The 18,626-nt window shown below is 32.4% G+C and overlaps 1 protein-coding gene across 1 annotated transcript; it reads right to left on the reverse strand.

The window, feature by feature from the left end:
* Positions 1-4,367: 4,367 nt before the first annotated feature.
* LOC127729836 (PRA1 family protein 2-like) lies at positions 4,368-18,227 on the reverse strand. The gene is made up of 3 exons (XM_052237787.1): positions 18,033-18,227; positions 13,795-14,012; positions 4,368-10,418 (listed from the first exon to the last, which is right to left on the reverse strand). The coding sequence occupies exons 1-3, from the start codon at positions 18,209-18,211 to the stop codon at positions 10,279-10,281; spliced, it is 537 nt and encodes a 178-aa protein (XP_052093747.1). The 5' UTR covers positions 18,212-18,227; the 3' UTR covers positions 4,368-10,278.
* Positions 18,228-18,626: the final 399 nt, after the last annotated feature.

The following is an 18,626-nucleotide window of genomic DNA, read 5'->3' on the forward strand; positions in this document are numbered from 1 at the left end:
ACATTCTCTGCATCTACGAAAGAGAACACATTAAGTATCTACGACAGAGGACATCTACTACAGAGATTTCTCTAGTATATACGATAGTGGACACTTTCACTATTACTCACCACAGAGGACACAATCTAATGTCTACGACAGATGACTCAATCTTATGTCTATTACAGAAAACTCTTTAATATCCACGACAGAGGACACTTTTTCTAGTATCTACGACAAGACATTATCTAGTATCTAAGACAGATGACACTTTCTCTAGTATCTACGACTGAAGCAATTTCTCTAATATCTACGACAGAGTATACATTCTCAGAAGACACATTTTCTGTATCAACGACAGAGGACACTTTCTCATGAATCTATGACAGTAGACCCTTTCTCTGTATCTACGACAGAGGACACTTTCTCATGAATCTATGACAGTTGACCCTTTCTCTGTATCAACGACAGAGGACACTTTCTCATGAATCTATGACAGTAGACCCTTTCTCTGTATCAACGACAGAGGACACTTTCTCATGAATCTATGACAGTAGACCCTTTCTCTGTATCAACGACAGAGGACACTTTCTCATGAATCTATGACAGTAGACCCTTTCTCTGTATCTACGATTAAGTGTTTTTTCCTTAGGTGTGATTTGTTTGTGTGTCTCTCTTTAGAATAGTGTATCTGTGTGTGTGTTTTGGTTTTTAAAAATATTTTTACAGATTTTTATTCATGATAACATAGTCTGCAAAGGAAATGCCATGCTTTGAATGTTGGATGTGTACTGATTGATAATTTAGTCTTAGATGCAGGATTCTTTTTATTAGTTGACGGCTTCAATTATAAAACATGGTGTCAGAATCGATCACAGCAAGTTTAGCAGCATTGTAGGCTTCCTTGACATATACTAATTCTTATATCAAGATTCATATCTCAGATACAAAGCACCTTATAATTAGGTACAAGGATATACGTTTATGTCAGACAGCTACTTAGGGAGCTACCATTTGATTTTTATGGGGGGATTTGGGGGGGGGGGGGGAGTCCTAGGATGAAAAATGTTGGCATGCCTTTTTTTAAGTTGTAATCTCTGTCCTGCCTTTTCATTTTTCACTATTCGGTCCTGCCTTTTTTTACATAAATTGTCATCTTGCCTTTTGTTTTGCCAAGTTGCTCATCCTGCCTTTTTTTTACTCAAATTTCATCCTAGCCCCCCCCCCCCCCCCCCTCTTAAAAATCAAATGGTAGCTCCCTTAGTGAGTACAACTATGTAATTTACTATGAGGAAGCATTCAAAAAACAGTAAAACAGCCTCTATTAAACAACTGGATTAGACATAAATGGGTGTTTTTACATGTCATAGACACACAGGAACAGCCGAACTGTATGTATAGTATACACTTGTAGAAAATCATATTGCACCTGAAAATGTACATTCACAAAAAAGTGTCCCACTAATACATGTAATAGGCTGAAGGCTTCTTTGGTGCCCAAAAACCTGGAAAAAAGAGTTGACACTCAAACAGGGAAAACAATAGATCTGATGTACTAATCTAGATCACCAAATCACTACACTCATTTTATAAAACCCAATGCAAAGTAACAGGGTATTTAATGATGTTCTTCTTCTCTGGTGCAAAATTGGAAGAATATTAAAGGTCAATGTCTGATGAAACCTCTCAGATACACCTGTCAGATTTTTTTTTCTACACTGGTTTTAAAAATAATTGACAATACTTGCAATGCATTTATCCTCATGCTCTATTTTAAACCTTGGCAGACATGTTGGTTGACAGACAGTGTCATCTGACACATTTCTTAAACTAGATACCCTTATGATGATTGTGTTTAAGTTTGGTTCCAATTGGCCATGTAGTTTCAGAAAATAAGATTTTTGTAAAAGTGAATGGAGGATACAGACCATAGACAACTGATAATGGAGTCAATGCCCAAGTGAGCTTCTCTTTGTTGGAGACCGTATGGTTGCCTATAATTGCTTAAATCCACTTCATTTGAACTTTGGTGGATAGTTGTCTCATTGGCAATCATACCACATCTCTTTATTTTTTTTTAATTAAAAACAACTAAAAGAAACAACACTTCAACACTATGATTAGCCAACCTATGTAGTATTTGTGCATTATATTTCCTTTGTATAAAAAGTTCTACAAAACCCCCAAACTATGTCTGAAATTCTGAATGTCAACACATTGTATCCCAAAAGATAAACATAAACATTCCTTGCATATACATAGCATTAAATAAAAGGAAAATTCTATTCCTCAAATATTTTATTCTTTTTAAAAGACTAGATGAAATCCTTATGCTTATAAAGAGTATTATGGTTTCAATATGACAATAAAATCTTAAGTAAAAGACAAACTACTAATGACCTATTTTTTAAAGTATTTTTCCAATAAGTAACTTCTTAATAGCCTGTATTTAGACTTTACTTTGGTATTCATGTATTATTTGATTGTTCTTGGCTTCTGGTTAATTAATTGCAATGTCTAGTTGTATGGCAGTTGAATGCTTTTGTTACTGTGATGAAATGGGCAAAAGGAACTTTGTCAGATGATACTATTTAAAAAATAAAACACCTGGGCCACGAGGTCATCAAACACCCATCCTTAGCAACATACAGTTCATATCAAACCATAAAAAGGAAGATTTTTTGAAAATTGTAACTCTGCAACAAGAATATTAAAATGGAATCCAAAATAATAGGTGGTGTAAATATTTTGCATAATTTCGCTCTTTCAAGGACCAGTAATCTGGTAATCAAAATAGCTTGTATTCCAATGTGAAACAATCTGAGGCTTATGGCCAACAACGTCTATACACTATCTACCAAGTTGAAAAATTTTGTTATGGGAACTATGTGCCAACAATGCCATCATGTTTGCCTCCTGTTCAACATTGAACGAGGATACTTTGTAGAAGGTTTCCCAATCATTTAAATGTTTTTTTGCTTCAAATATTTTGCTTTGTAGTTTCAGAGCAGAATAATTTTGAAAATTGGCCATTTAGAATCAAAGATTGCCTAATGTGGCCATGTTTTGGTCCAATTAAAACCAAATGAGAATAAACTGCTTTGCTGAGCTCAGCTGGATACACCTGCAGAGGTCCAACCCTGAACAGTTGGGGCAAAAATGGACACAATATTCAAGCTCAATACAGGTCTGAATTTGGATTGTAATTAAATATTTGACACATTAGAGGTTTCTGACACAGAATAAATGTAGTCAAAGAACTTGAAACGGGTTGTATGATTTCTTGCTGTTGTGCAATACACTGTGCTGTTGTGCAATACTAAGTAAATCTGTTTTCAGACTATATACTAACGAATTAGCAAAATAAATTGTGACCCCAAATTTGTTTCTTTGGAAAATTGACAATTTCTTAAATCATGAGGGAAAAAAAATTGACCCCCCCCCCTTCCAAAAAAAAAATATTTGAAGAGATTTTCTTTTTAGGAAAAACAATTGCCCCCCCCCCCCCCCAAAAAATAAAAATTACCCCCAAAATGAATCCCAACCTTCTACTTGTGGTATTGAACCTTGTGGTACAATTTCTGAGCAATCAAATTACTTATACACAAGTTATTGTCCTGAAACTAGAAAAATGCTTGTTTTGGCCCCTTATTCCTAAACGGTTGGGACCATCACCCCCAAAAACAATCCCAACCTTCCTGTTGTGGTATTGAACCTTTTGGTTAAATTTCATAGAGATCCATACACTTAAACTCAAGTTATTGTCAGGAAACCAAATGTCTTCGGACGACGCTGACGTGATACCAATATACGACTGCAAAAAATTTTTGCGGTCGTACAAAAATGTTTAAAGGTCTATACATCATTCCTAACCAAGTTTTTTCATACCAGCAAGTTGTTTCAGAGTGATTTTCTCTAAGAGTTTAAAAGGAAACTGTTCTACCATGTTTGCAACCAGATCAACATTAAATGGGGATCATTTTTAAAGGCTCTCCAAATCAACAATCATAAAAAGTTTTTAAACATTTTGTGTTGTAGAATCAAAGATAGCCTCTGGTAGCTGTGTTTTTCATCTTATCGGAACCAAATGATGATAGTTTGTAGAAAACCTTCCATACATCATTCCTGCCAAGTTTGGTTAACATTGACCATGTAGTTTCAGAGATAACAATGAAAATGTGATTCACCATACAGTTTCAAAGGGCACTTCGTACCACTAATGTACCACCAATATCAAATTTGGTTAAAATAGGCCAAGTTAGTTAAAGAAGATAATAAGGTGAAAAGTTTACAGATAATGATGGAAGAATGCAAGTGATGACAATAGATAATTTGGCCTTTCAGGCCGGTTGAGCTAGTAAACACAAAAACTATAAACACTCTCTAAATACCTTTCCAAATTATATTTGTAAAACAGTGTGTACAAAATTCATAAGGATGTATATATATGAAAGAATATCAAATTTATCATGACCCAATTATAATAAAAATAATTGCTATGTTTTGACGATTAAAAGTCCTTTACTGTAGACAGACTAATTTAAAAATCCTCAAAATCGACCTTGGCTTAAAAAAAGTAAAATGATGTGAACTGAAGAAAATACACTCTAATTATCACCTAGCATATGAAAAGTGCCAAGTTTTTTATGAATACAGTGTAATAACTTTGGAACCATTGATCTACAAAATTAATCAGTATTACATGTATTATACAAAGTAAGCTTATGAACCTATAATTGGTCAATTTCTCACAATTTTTTTCCTTTTTTCACATTTCCCAACCGATTGTGAAAAAATTGTTCTCCTCACTAGTGAAATAACTGTTCTCGGCAAATGATTGGTAGAAATTTAATTATTACGTCAAATATTGATTTCTTCTGAATTTCCTATTGTGACGTCAAGAAAAAAGGCAACCATGCCTGATGACGTCACAAATAAAGAACACAACTTTCTGCAAATCTTTGAAAATGATGGATAAAAATAATTAGAGAAACAGATTCCACCACTATAACTCGTGTATTACGATATTTCTCCACTCTCAACAATTAAATTTTAATTATTTGAAAAGTTCAGCAAGCCTCCCGGTTTTAGGAATAAAATTTAACTATCCGAGTGGAGAAATATCTTACAACACGTGTTGCAGGATACTGAGAGGATACTTGATTTAATTATGGGACATTTGAAAAAATTGCCTCATTTTAGATGATTAATTAAAGTACTGCGACTCTGGATTAACTAATATGAAAATCTTCAAAATCGAAATAGAGCTAACAGTCATTAGTTGTGACACTGTTAACAAATTCCATGTAGTTCTGTGAAAGCACACATGAGTTATCAATAGACATTTCAATGCTTAGTATTTTGATGATTAAAGTCCCATAACTCAAGATTAGACTAATCTGAAAGTCATCAAAATCGAAAGGTAGTCTCTATAAAATCTTACATTGTGTAAACATTTCATTTGTAAAGGCATTATTGAGTTGTCACTTGACATACAGGAATTGTTTGAGATTGACGTCACAACTAATCTTAAATCATCAAAATTAAAAGGAAGCAAGTCTTCATAGAACATAAAATATGTACAAATTTAGTAAGGATTCTTTCCTACATGCTTGAATTATTGTGAGACATGCTCAGACATTGAACACACAGATGGAAGAACAACAGTATACCATGATACATCTCTCTTATAGTATTTAATAAGAATGATAAATAAACCCTTAATAAAGTCTCATGACGCTGCAACAACATATATGAAAACCATTTGAAATGTATACTAACACTTTGACCACTTTTTCTGGTAATTTGGTTTAGTTTGAAAGAATTTAGTCATATCACATATTCTACTTCAGTTTGAAGGAACTTAGTTACAAAGTTAAGTCTGCATTTGACAATTACAAAATAAGGAGTTACTTAAACATGATCTACAACAGATGACACTTTCGAAAATCCGGTTAAAAATTTATTGGGACTGATGCAAAATGTGCCTGTCAGAAGCTTGCTTTCATTCAGAGGATCCTAAGGATGAATATCATCAAATTTTACATTTTATGCAAGATAAATAAAAAATAAATGGGGAATGTGTCCATAGGACACAGATGATGCCCCCGCTTGCATATAATGTTATAAAGGGACATAACTCAAGATCTGTAAAAGTGACACTACCCAAATTTGTACTTGATCTGAGTTTTGTGGTAATTAGCATTGTGTATACGTTTCATTACACTTAGTTGAGGCAAAGTTAAGTTAGAGAATGGAAACCAAAAATTGAGCAATTTTTCCATTTGTAAAGAGGCATAACTCTAGAACAGTGAAAGTGACGTCACCAAAATTCGAATTTGATCTGTGTTTTGTGGTCATTAGCATTGTGCATAAGTTGCATAACATTTGGTTAAGGCAAACTAAAGTTAGAGAACGGAAACGAAATATTTTGCAATTTATCCATTTGTAAAGAGGCATAACTCTAGAACGGTAAAAGTGACACCACCAAAATTCAAACTTGATCTGTGTTTTGTGGTAATTAGCATTGTGTATAAGTTTCATATTATTTGGTTGAGGCAAACTAAAGTTAGAGAACGGAAACCAATTATGGGAGGTACGGACGGACAGAAGGACAAGGGTAAAATTTAATGCCCCCTCTGTTACGGCGGGGGCATAACAAATGGGAAAATAAGATCAAAGTCCAAATAAATCATAAAAATTACAAGCTAGGTAAAACTTTTATCGGTCAGTGACTTCCATGCTACCAACTGTGTCAGGGTTTTATAACTAGTCAAGGTCATTAAACATATCAATCACCAACTTTCCTGATTAGGTGAGGCTGTTAAGGAGTGAAGTAAATTGAGTACTACTGTTAAACAGGTAAAACATCAAATTATCAAACAAATTTGATGGATTGTTGCATGTGTTGTGCTATCTTTGTTAGGAAGATTGTGTACATAAATTAAAGTAATTAAGTACAATGTAATATATAAGTCAAATTTATAATGAACCTTTTGAAACACACAGAACGTTAGTGATCAATTATTACAATACACATTTGACACATTTTAATTTACCACTACATAACATAATTTTATTGTTTTAATTTACCACTACATAACATAATTTTACTGTTTTAATTTACCATTACATTACATAATTTTACTGTTTTGATTTACCATTACATTACATAATTTTACTGTTTTGATTTACCAATATATTACATAACTTTATACTGTTTTAAGTAGGAAAATGGATCACTTTAAGTATTCAAGTAGCCAGATGAGGCCAGTTATTTTTCATCATAAGTATCATATATATAATTGTCTAAGACAGAGGACACTTTCTTTCATATCTACAACAGATGACACTTTCTCTACAATCTAGAGAGGACACTTTTTCTAGTATCTAAGACAAGATGACACATGCCCTCTATCTATGACAGAGGACACTTTATCTCGTATCTACAACAGATGACACTTTCTCTACAATCTAGAGAGGACACTTTTTCTAGTATCTAAGACAAGATGACACATGCTCTAGTATCTATGACAGAGGACACTTTCTCTGGTATCTACAACAGATGACACTTTCTCTACAATCTAGAGAGGACACTTTTTCTAGTATCCAAGACAAGATGACACATGCTCAAGTATCTATGACAGAGGACATTTTCTCTTGTATCTACAACAGATGACACTTTCTCTACAACCTAGAGAGAACATTTCTCTAGTATCTTAGACATATGACACATGCCCTATCTAGTATCTATGACAGAGGACATTTTCTCTTGTATCTACAACAGATGACACATTCTCTACAATCTAGAGAAGACACTTTTCTAGTATCTTAAGACATATGACACTTTCATTATATAATTTGATTTCCAACACTTTGGTCCTTTGTGGGACTTTTCGAGATAAAATCTAACTAGCTATTGTGACTATTAAATAAGATCTTCAAAAAGTATCAGTGATATAACATCATTGTTCTCTTCTCAAAGGAATAAAAGCAAATGTGGGGTAAAATTACATGGATAATTCTTAAAGCAGACAATTTGTTTAATTTGATGATGTTAAGTAATTAATATATCAAACAGCACAGGCAATGCGGCATGTAAACAATTATTAACAAAATATTCTTAAGCAAAGCATAGACTAATTATATAAATAATGGATTTCACTGACTGTATCACCAGGTAATTATGGTTTACACTAATGAGAGTCAATAAGTACAAAGACTGGTAACAAAAGTCAACATCAACATTATCAATGTTTCAACTGATTTACATTTAGGTCTTTATAAAAAAAAATATCAAAAATGTTTTGTTCATGTTCATTTCAAACTAAATAATTTGTAAACTGGCCATTACTTATATATATATATAAAGAAGGACATCCAACAAGTATGTCCAATGTACAGGCTCTGTAAAAATTGTTCATTCAAAACATTCTGTAAATAGTTACTAACAAATGAGACTAAAAATTTGCACCACATCTAAAGCTTTCTCTAAATTCTTCATATTATCCAATTTAACTGCATAAAACTTTCACCAATCATTATTGTTCTGAGCATGTGTCTTTATTTCCAAGGAAACAAATGATATCAGTACATACACAGTGGATATCTACAGCAGTGCATCGTGTTGATTCATAATTTTGAAGGTTTGTGTTGCTTATCAGTTGTATTCTGTATCAATAGCATACTTTTCTATAACATTTCATAAAAAATTGCTTTATGCAGGCTAAGTTGGACACAAAGTAATGTTCCTGAATATTTCTGTGTATGTATTATTTAGCCAGATTTCATAGATCAAAGACATTCACAAGGCTAAAGAATGTAGAAAGAATGTACACTTTCCTGTATATCAAAATGAAGGAAACAAGTAATCCAAAATTTCACACTTTAATTCAAATTCTAAAAACATATTTTATAAAATTTATGTCAAATATTTTAGTTCCCAACTACTTATCTAATAGCTTATATATGAGATTTTATTTACATACATGTTTATTACTGTAGGCAAGTGTAAATCGATGGAAACATTGACAATAAACTACATTTTTTGTACACTTGTTTTGTAAAAATTAATTACATCTGTTTAAAATAAAACCTCTTGGGCTTTAATTTCTTCTTTACAATACAATATGAAACATTTTGCCCTTATACATCTAAAATTTCAATAAGCACAGTTTTGGCATCAGAAGAGAATAAGTATATTTATGAAAAATGTGATCCATTAAAAAAACTTCTACATAAAACTATACTGCAGGTACTGTGCATATACTTTATAAATGAAAATAACCATAACAAAGTTAAAACTAGAATATGAAAGACAACTTGCACACCATTATACAATAGAATAACAAATAGCATACATCAATTCCTTAAAACAGTCAACATGTATAATCACAGACACCATTTAACATCTTAAAATACAAAATTTAAATTGGAAAATTCTAAATATTAAGCTTTAACACAGAAAATCACTTCTCTCTTTTCTTTAAATAAAAAATATAAAAATAACACATTGCTTTTAGAAATGATAAGTCCAGTATTCTCATCAAAACTTCAAAGACACCTTTTAGTTTTACTTATTTGATATAAAGTAATTATAAGAACAAATCCACATGAGCTATAGAATATCATGTGGATATAGGCTCTACACATGAGCTATGGAATATCATGTGGATATAGGCTGTACACATGAGCTATAGAATATCATGTGGATATATATAAAGGCTGTACACATGAGCTATAGAATATCATGTGGATATACGCTGTACACATGAGCTATAGAATATCATGTGGATATATATATATAGGCTGTACACATGAGCTACAGAATATCATGTGGATATAGGCTGTCAAGTTTCATAAAATTGTAGTTAATTATTGTAAAAATCAAGTAAGCAATGTTTAAAGGAAATGGTTAGGATTAATTATATGTCACAGGCTATACCATGATAATGACTGATGGATGTTTTACTGTAGAATAAAGAATGAAATATGACAATATTTACCCAATGAAAAAGTTGAATGAATTTATATTCTTTGCTAATGATTCAATCAACAGTTCTTCCAATATATTTTAAGCAATTCATTACACCTTAATACTAAACTGATTTAAATGCATAATAAAGGCAAGATTAAAATTAAACTGATACCCAAATACCACAACTACAGGTACTAACCACTTGTATAGTACAAACAATAATGTTATTATATCACATGTAACTGCATTAACAGCTGGTTAAAATTGCACATCATCTTTGAGATTCCATCTCATTAAATAAAAACATCTCTTCCAAATTTACTCTATGATCCAGCTTCCTGCTCTTGACCTAAGCCTTCCAATATTATACCCATTGGAGTTCTTTTCAATCCAATATGTTCAATTCTATTTGTTATCTTGTTTTTCACATTCCTCATTCTAAGTGATGCATGAACAATTACTACTGCAATAATAAGAAATAGATCATAAATAAATGCATGAAGGAGATATGAGATCTAAATAAATGGGGAATGTGTCCATGGAACACAGATGATGCCCCCTCTTGCATATCCTGTTATAAAGGGACATAACTCAAGAACTGTAAAAGTGATGCTACCCAAATTTGTACTTGATCAGAGTTTTGTGGTAATTAGCATTGTGTATACGTATCATAACATTTGGTTGAGGCAAACTTAAGTTAGATAACCGAAACAATAAATCCAGCAATTTTTCCATTTGTAAAGGGGCATAACTCTAGAACAGTAAAAGTGACGGCACCAAAATTCAAACTTGATCTGTATATTGTGGTAATAAGCATTGTGTATAAGTTTCATAACATTTGGTGGAGGCATACTTAAGTGAGAGAAGGGAAACGAAAAATTTAGCAACTTTTCCATTTGTAAAGGAGCATAACTCTAGAACGATAAAAGTGACGCCACCAAAGTTTAAACTTGATCTGTGTTTTGTGGTAATAAGCATTGTGTATAAGTTTCATAACATTTGGTTGAGGCAAACTAAAGTTAGAGAACGCAAACAAAAAATTAAGCAATTTTTCCATTTGTAAAGGAGTATAACTCTAAAATGGTTAAAGTGACGCCACCAAAATTTAAACTTGATCTGTGTTTTGTGGTAATAAGCATTGTGTATACGTTTCATAGCATTTGGTTGAGGCAAACTAAAATTAGAGAACAGAAACATAAAATTCAGCAATTTTTCAATTTGTAAAGGAGCATAACTCAAGAACTGCAAAAGTGATGCCACCAAAATTCAAACTTGACCTGTGTTTTGTGGTAATAAGCATTGTGTATAAGTTTCATAACGAGGCAAACTAAAGTTAGAGAATGGAAACCAATTTTGGGATGTCCGTACGGACGTAGAGACGGACAAGGGTAAAACTTAATGCCCCCTCCGCTACGGCGGGGGCATAAAAAGCAATAGTGTAATCATGTCACAAGATAATGGATATGTCTCATTGTGGCAAACCAGGAAAATTTCTTACTAGCTGACATTATGTTTCATCATCATGTTTTTGTCATTTAAAGTATTTGGTGTTGTTGGTGGATCTACAATAAATTCTGCTACTTTATTTAAAACTTTTCAAACTCTGGGCCATTTACATTGTAGACCTTGACATATGACAATCATATATCTTGCTGAAAACCATGAATGCCCTCTTGATGTCTTGGTTTTTTGTGTCACTGGGTTGATGTCTCATTACAGTGACAAACACACCACATCATCTTTTGTTCACCTAATTACCTTTAAGGGCTTTTCAATTATGCATGTACCAAGAGAAGTCACTTTCAAATAGGAGTAACCACCCATTGAGGCAAATTTCGAATTTCACTTACTTTTTCACTGTACTTAACACCTTCCCATAGTCATGCTAGTTCCATGGGTCCCTTGTATATCTTTATGGGTCAGTCTCAGTAATAAGTTAACGTGGTTAATACATTGTATATCATGTATATTGTGTAATGATGAATTTTTAGTGATTTGATTGACTTTTGTTTTATATTTGTTTACAGTCAGATTAGAATACAGATCCTGTGTCCAAGCTATTTACTTTTATCCTACTGACAATGACTGATTTGGTTGTTTTTACTTTTTTTTTTACAGATAAACACAAGTTACAAAATGTATATCTTAAATAAATGTGGATTGTGTCCACATGTGGACACAGATGATGCCCCCGTTTGCATATCATATAGTTATAAAGGGACATAACTAAAGAACAGTAAAAGTGATGCTACCCAAATTTGAACTTGATCTGAGTTTTGTGGTAATAAGCATTGTGTGTAAGCCTCATAACATTTGGTTGAGGCTAACTTAAATAGAGAACAGAAACTAAAAATTCAGCAATTTTTCTATTTGTAAATGCGCATAACTCTAGAACGGTTGTGTATAAGTTTTATAACATTTGGTTGAGACAAACTACAGTTAGAGAACGGAAACGAAAAAATTCAGCAATTTTTATGTTTATAAAGGGACATAACTCAAGAATGGTAAAAGTGATGCCACCAAATTTCGTACTTAATCTGTATTATGTAGTAATAAGCATTGTGTATAAGTTTCATAACATTTGGTTGAGGCAAACTAAAGTTAGAAAACGGAAACAAAAAAATTGTACATTATCTTAGCTTTGAGGTAATGAATATTGTGTATAGGTTTCATAATGTTTGGTTGGGGCAAACTTAAGTTACAGAATGGAAACTAAAAATTTTTCAATCTTTTGATTTATAAAGGGGCATACATGTAACTCAATAATGGTTAAAGTGACACTACCCAAATTCAATTTGATCTGTGTTTTATCAGTGGAAGGCAATATTAAACATTGCATTGTATAAAGCATTGATTGTAGTTGATTCAACTATAATCATGGACAAAGGAAGATAACTCCAATTTTTAAAATTACTTGAATAATGCTATTGATATTTTTAGAAATTACATTTAGTTAAGACAAACTCAAGTTAGAGAACGGAAACGAAAAATTCAACATTTTTTTCATTTGTAAAGGGGCATAACCCTAGAACGGTAATCAAAGTGCTTGTAAGCACTGAATGGTAAAGATTGCTTTAATTTATCAGTAGGAAGTAAAATTGAATATTGCATTGTATAAAGCATTGGTTGTAGATGATTCAACTATCATTATGCACAAAGAAAGATAGCTCCACTTTTCAAAGAAGACTTTAAAATGTTTTTAGAAATGAAGGGTAAAAATTGCTTTAATTTATCAGTGGAAGGCAAAATTAAACATTGCATTGTATAAAGCATTGATTGTAGTTAATTCAACTATAATCATGGACAAAGGAAGATAACTCCAATTTTAAAAATGACTTGATAATTAGAAAAAAAAATAAAAATTGTTAAATTTTTCCATTTGTAAAGGGCATAACTCTAGAACAGTAAAAGTGACGGCACCAAAATTCAAACTTGATCTGTATATTGTGGTAATAAGCATTGTGTATAAGTTTCATAACATTTGGTGGAGGCATACTTAAGTTAGAGAACGGAAACGAAAAATTTAGCAATTTTTCCATTTGTAAAGGAGCATAACTCTAGAACGGAATAAGTGACGCCACCAAAATTCAAACTTGATCTGTATTTAGTGGTAATAAGCATTGTGTATAAGTTTCATAACATTTGGTTGAGGCAAACTAAAGTTAGAGAACAGAAACCAACTTTGTGACGTACAGACGGACGGACAGACAGATAAGGGTAAACTTAATGCCCCCTCCGCTACGGCGGGGGCATAAAAAAATTAATTTAGTTAAATTAATAGGATACACATACTACAGGTGTAATACTATAAAACATGTGAGACTAGTAGTGGTACTTACAAAGCAATGGGAATGCTATGCCAAACATGAATACTATCACTGCCCCAATCATATATACTAGTAAGTATCCTACAGCTAAAACTATTAAAACACTGATCAGTGGATGATCTTGTTTAAACCGACGAGCTGTCCATTGCGAGTTTGTACAATATACGAAGACGCCAAACGCCACTGATATGGCAGCAAAGCCACATACCATTTTAACAGGATGAAGAATTCTGAAAAGTAAACAAATACTTATAACATCATTCAGCATACTTATTTGGTTCTGCTTCATCTTGGTTAAAAAATTTCAACCAAAAGAATTTCACAAATGGTTGTTTCCAAGTATTTGTGGTAATTGTTTTCCAATATGCTTAGAACCATAATCCATAACTTTTTAAAGCATTGCCTTAAATATGTTAAAACAGACACAATTATCACTATTTTATTAAAATCCTGGGTTAAATTCCCTAAAAAAATAAATAAAATAAACTGCTTCGCCCAGCGCAGCTGGATACGACTGCAGAGGTCCAACCCTGAACAGTTGGTGCAAAAATGGACACAATATTCAAGCTTGATACAGGTCTGAATTTAGATTGTACCTAAATATTTGACACATTAGAGGTTTCTGACACAGAATAAAAGTAGTCAAAGAACTTGAAATTGGTTGTATATGAATTTATATTCAATTGAAGATTTCTTGCTCTTGTGCAATACACTGTGCTGTTGCGCAATACTTAGTAAATCTGTTTTCAGACAAAGAATTAGCAAAATAAATTGTGACCCCCAATTTTTTCTTTGGAAAATTGAAAATTTCTTATATCTTGATGACACAGAATAAAAGTAGTCAAAGAACTTGAAATTGGTTGTATATGAATTTATATTCAATTGAAAATTTCTTGCTCTTGTGCAATACACTGTGCTGTTGCGCAATACTTAGTAAATCTGTTTTCAGATAAAGAATTAGCAAAATAAATTGTGACCCCCAATTTTTTCTTTGGAAATTGAAAATTTCTTATATCTTGAGAAAAAAAAAATGGACCCCCCCCATTTTTTTTAACCCCCCCTCTCCAAAAAAATGTTTGAAGAGAATTTTTTGAGGGAAAAAAAATTGAACCCCCCCCATCCAAAAAAATAATTTTGAAGAAATTTTCTTTTTGTAAAATGTGGTACAAATTAAGAGACATCCATACATTAAACACATGTTTGTCTGAAAACTAGAAAAATGCTTGTTTTAGACCCTTTTTGGCCCCTTATTCCTGAAAAGTTTGGGCAATTACCCCCAAAATGAATCCTAACCTTCTACTTGTGGTATTGAACCTTGTGGTACAATTTCAGAGCAATCAAAATACTTATACACAAGTTATTGTCCTGAAACTAGTTTTGGCCCCTTTTTGGCCCCTAATTCCTAAACGGTTGGGACCATCACCCCCAAAAACAATCACAACCTTCCTTTAGTGGTATTGAACCTTCTGATTAAATTTCATAGAGATCCATACACTTAAATTAAAGTTATTTTCCGGAAACCAAATGTCTTCGGATGACGCTGACGACGACGACGTGATACCAATATACGACCGCAAAAAATACGATCGTATAAAAACTAAGTCCATCTTTCATAAAAATACTGAAAAGGAAAAAAATATAATTTCAAAAGTTTGCTTCAGACATTATCTCTTAATCATAAAAAAGCTTCTGACAAAGTTTCATAAAATTCTATGAATGTTTGACAAATTAATTGATGTGTAACAAACTTTGACTCCAGATTGTTTTTACTTGTTAGGCCAAAAAAAAATATATGTCTGTTTAAGGTTACATCATTACATAAATAAATTGCTTCGCTGAGTATAGCTAGATACGACGGCAGAGGTCCAACCCTGAACAGTTGGGGCAAAAATGGAAACAATATTTGAGCTTGATACAGGTCTGAATTTGGATTGTAATTAAATATTGACACATAATAGGTTTCTGACACAGGATAACTGTAGTCAAAGAACTTAGAATTGGTTATATGATTTGAATTTATATTCAATTTTTTGCTTTTGTGCAATACACTATGCTGTTGCGAATTTTATTTTTGATTTCTGAAATCTTGAGGAGAAAAAATTGTCCCCCCCTTTTTTTTTAACCTCCACCCACTTCCCCCAAAAAAAATTCTTTCCCTCAAGATATGGTCATAATCTCAATTCAAATTTCCAATGGAGTTTGCAACCATAATAACCCATTTAAATACATCATAAAAGTCTTAAAATAGCAAATGACATACATAATCATGGCTAAAATTAATATACCTTAATCAGCATTTTTAAAATTATTAAAATAGTAACTTCTAAAATTAATTGACAGCTAATCACCTCAAGACAAGATAACATTTCTTTATTCATAATTTAAAAGCAGTGTAAGGGAGGTAATTCAAACACAACATTGTACTTTAAGTAATTGTCCATTAACCAGGACCCCCTTGTTTTTTCTCTCTTTTCTGCCCCTTATTCCTAAACGGTTTGAGCCATAACCCCCCAAAGCCAATCTTAACCATCCCTTTGTGGTATGGAAACTTGTTGTACAATTACAGAGAGATCCTTACACTGTTCCACAAGTTATTGTCTGGAAACTAGAAAAATGCTTATTTGGGCCCCTTTTTGGCCCCTAATTCCTAAACTGTTGGGACCATAACCCCCAAAATCAATCCCAAACTTCCTTTTGTTGTTATAAACCTTGTGTTTAAATTTCAAAGATTTCTATTTACTAATACTAAAAGTTATTTGTCGTATAAAAACTGCATTTTACCCCTATGTTCTATTTTTAGCCATGGCGGCCATGTTGGTTGGCAGGCGGGGTCGTCGGACACACTTTTAAACTAGATACCCCGATAATGATTGTGGCCAAGTTTGGTTAAATCTGGCCAAGCAGTTTCAGAGGAGAAGATTTTTGCAAAAGTTAACGTACAACGACGACGGACGCCAAGTGATGAGAAAAGCTTTTAGGCCAGGTGAGCTAAAAATAAAACAAATGAAAACGAATATCCAAAATGAGAGATTAATTTCTGTCATAGTTAAAACAATAAGTTTAGTTTGATATATAAAACTAAGTAATCAGATAATGATTAATTTTAAAATTTAAGAAGATTGTTGATTGCTTATCATTTCTTTGATGAACATAATTATTAATTATGCTTTTGTTATAACCACAATGGAAATAATACTTAAAGTATGGACAATATGTCTTTACAAGATATGGATAACATATTCTATGGACGATGTGCGTATAGCAGACACATCCTGTGGACGATGTGGAAGTATAGCCGTAGTGCTCGAAAGCAGCCAGTGCCAGTCAGAAAAGGTATCGGGTCCGTTCGCCTTGATAACTTATTCGCCCTGGGTCCGTTCGCCCTGAGTTTGTTTATCCATATAGTCCGTTCGCCTTGGGTTCGTTCTTTCTACTTTTATTAAAAAATATTAATAATAAGGGTATAAAAATTTAAAAAACTTATTCAGATATTTATATGGTATAAATTCTCGAAAGTCATGAAAACACATGGAAATATTTAAAAGTTGATGGCTTGTTTTGGAGCATTGATAGTTCATTATAATAATTCTCACTGATTGTTGTAATAATTGTCTTTAATGGATTAATAATAAAAACATTTTGTTTTGATAAACAAATCAGCTTGCAAGGAGTAAAAACAATGATGCACGGATTTATAAGTTCATTTACTATTATACTGCATAAATCAATGTAAATTGACTTGCTAGAATTATCAAATTTGTTAACAAATATCAATAAAGATAAGTACATTGTATTCCAGTATTCTACTATGCAAATCAAAGGAAAAGAATTATTAGGTTGCAGCAATACAAATATTCGGCAAATTTTTCAACAAACTTTAACATACTCTGTTCAAATAATAAAGATTATGCAACTAGCTATAGACAACATTCAACAATAAAAAAAAATAAAAAATCAGGGCGAATGGACCCTGGGCGAACAGGTATTAGGGCGAACAGGTACTAGGGCGAATGTGAATCAGGGTGAACGGACCCGGCTTCGTCAGAAAATCACTCTGTCTCTGAACACAGGATCCCAAAAGGGATTTGCAAGATCTTGCATTCGCCATTCGTCATGTTCGGTAGGCCTGCGCTTTTTATTACCAAATTAATAAGCTTCAGGCCTCATGTATTTAGACTACACAAATAAAATTCGAAACCAATATATTAAACCCTCAGGCAGCACCTGCCTCATAAACTTTGTAAGCATACCCAATCAATAAAAAGACCATCAAAGCTACTAAGAAATAATTCGTCTGATAATACAGTAAATTGTTCAGAACTCTGTTCGCCCATTTCTCTGCGTCTTTGATGTTAGGAACTTGAAATCTAGCAGAGTCCAATACAAAATCACTCATGGAACGAAGAGGGGCAATCTGTACTTCGGCCATGCTGTCAATATTGAGGCCGCTTGCAGCCTTTGAGTATCAAACATTGATACAAATCGGTGAAATGCATGTTATGCAAAGTGTGTTTATGTACAAATACTTTGAACAAAAATAAAAAGAATTGGCATTTGTTTTATACAGTAAATTTAAATATATTATTTTTTTTAAATGTTGTTATGATATAAGCAATAATTTACAAAAAATTACGCCTTTAGATTGTTTCATTATAGAATCATATGCTGTACACAAAATTACAGTTTGGTATTTCCAATAACAACACGCTACAACTTTCCAAATAGGAATAAAATTATATAATGTTTCTCTTTAGAGGATACCAATATACATGGAACAGAAATGCAAAAATAATAATATTTTGCAAATTTTATTTACATTTAGCTAAATCATTATATTGAAATGC

The sequence above is a fragment of the Mytilus californianus genome, unplaced genomic scaffold (genome assembly GCF_021869535.1).
Source record: "Mytilus californianus isolate M0D057914Y unplaced genomic scaffold, xbMytCali1.0.p SCAF_1, whole genome shotgun sequence".
Classification (NCBI taxonomy): domain Eukaryota; kingdom Metazoa; phylum Mollusca; class Bivalvia; order Mytilida; family Mytilidae; genus Mytilus; species Mytilus californianus.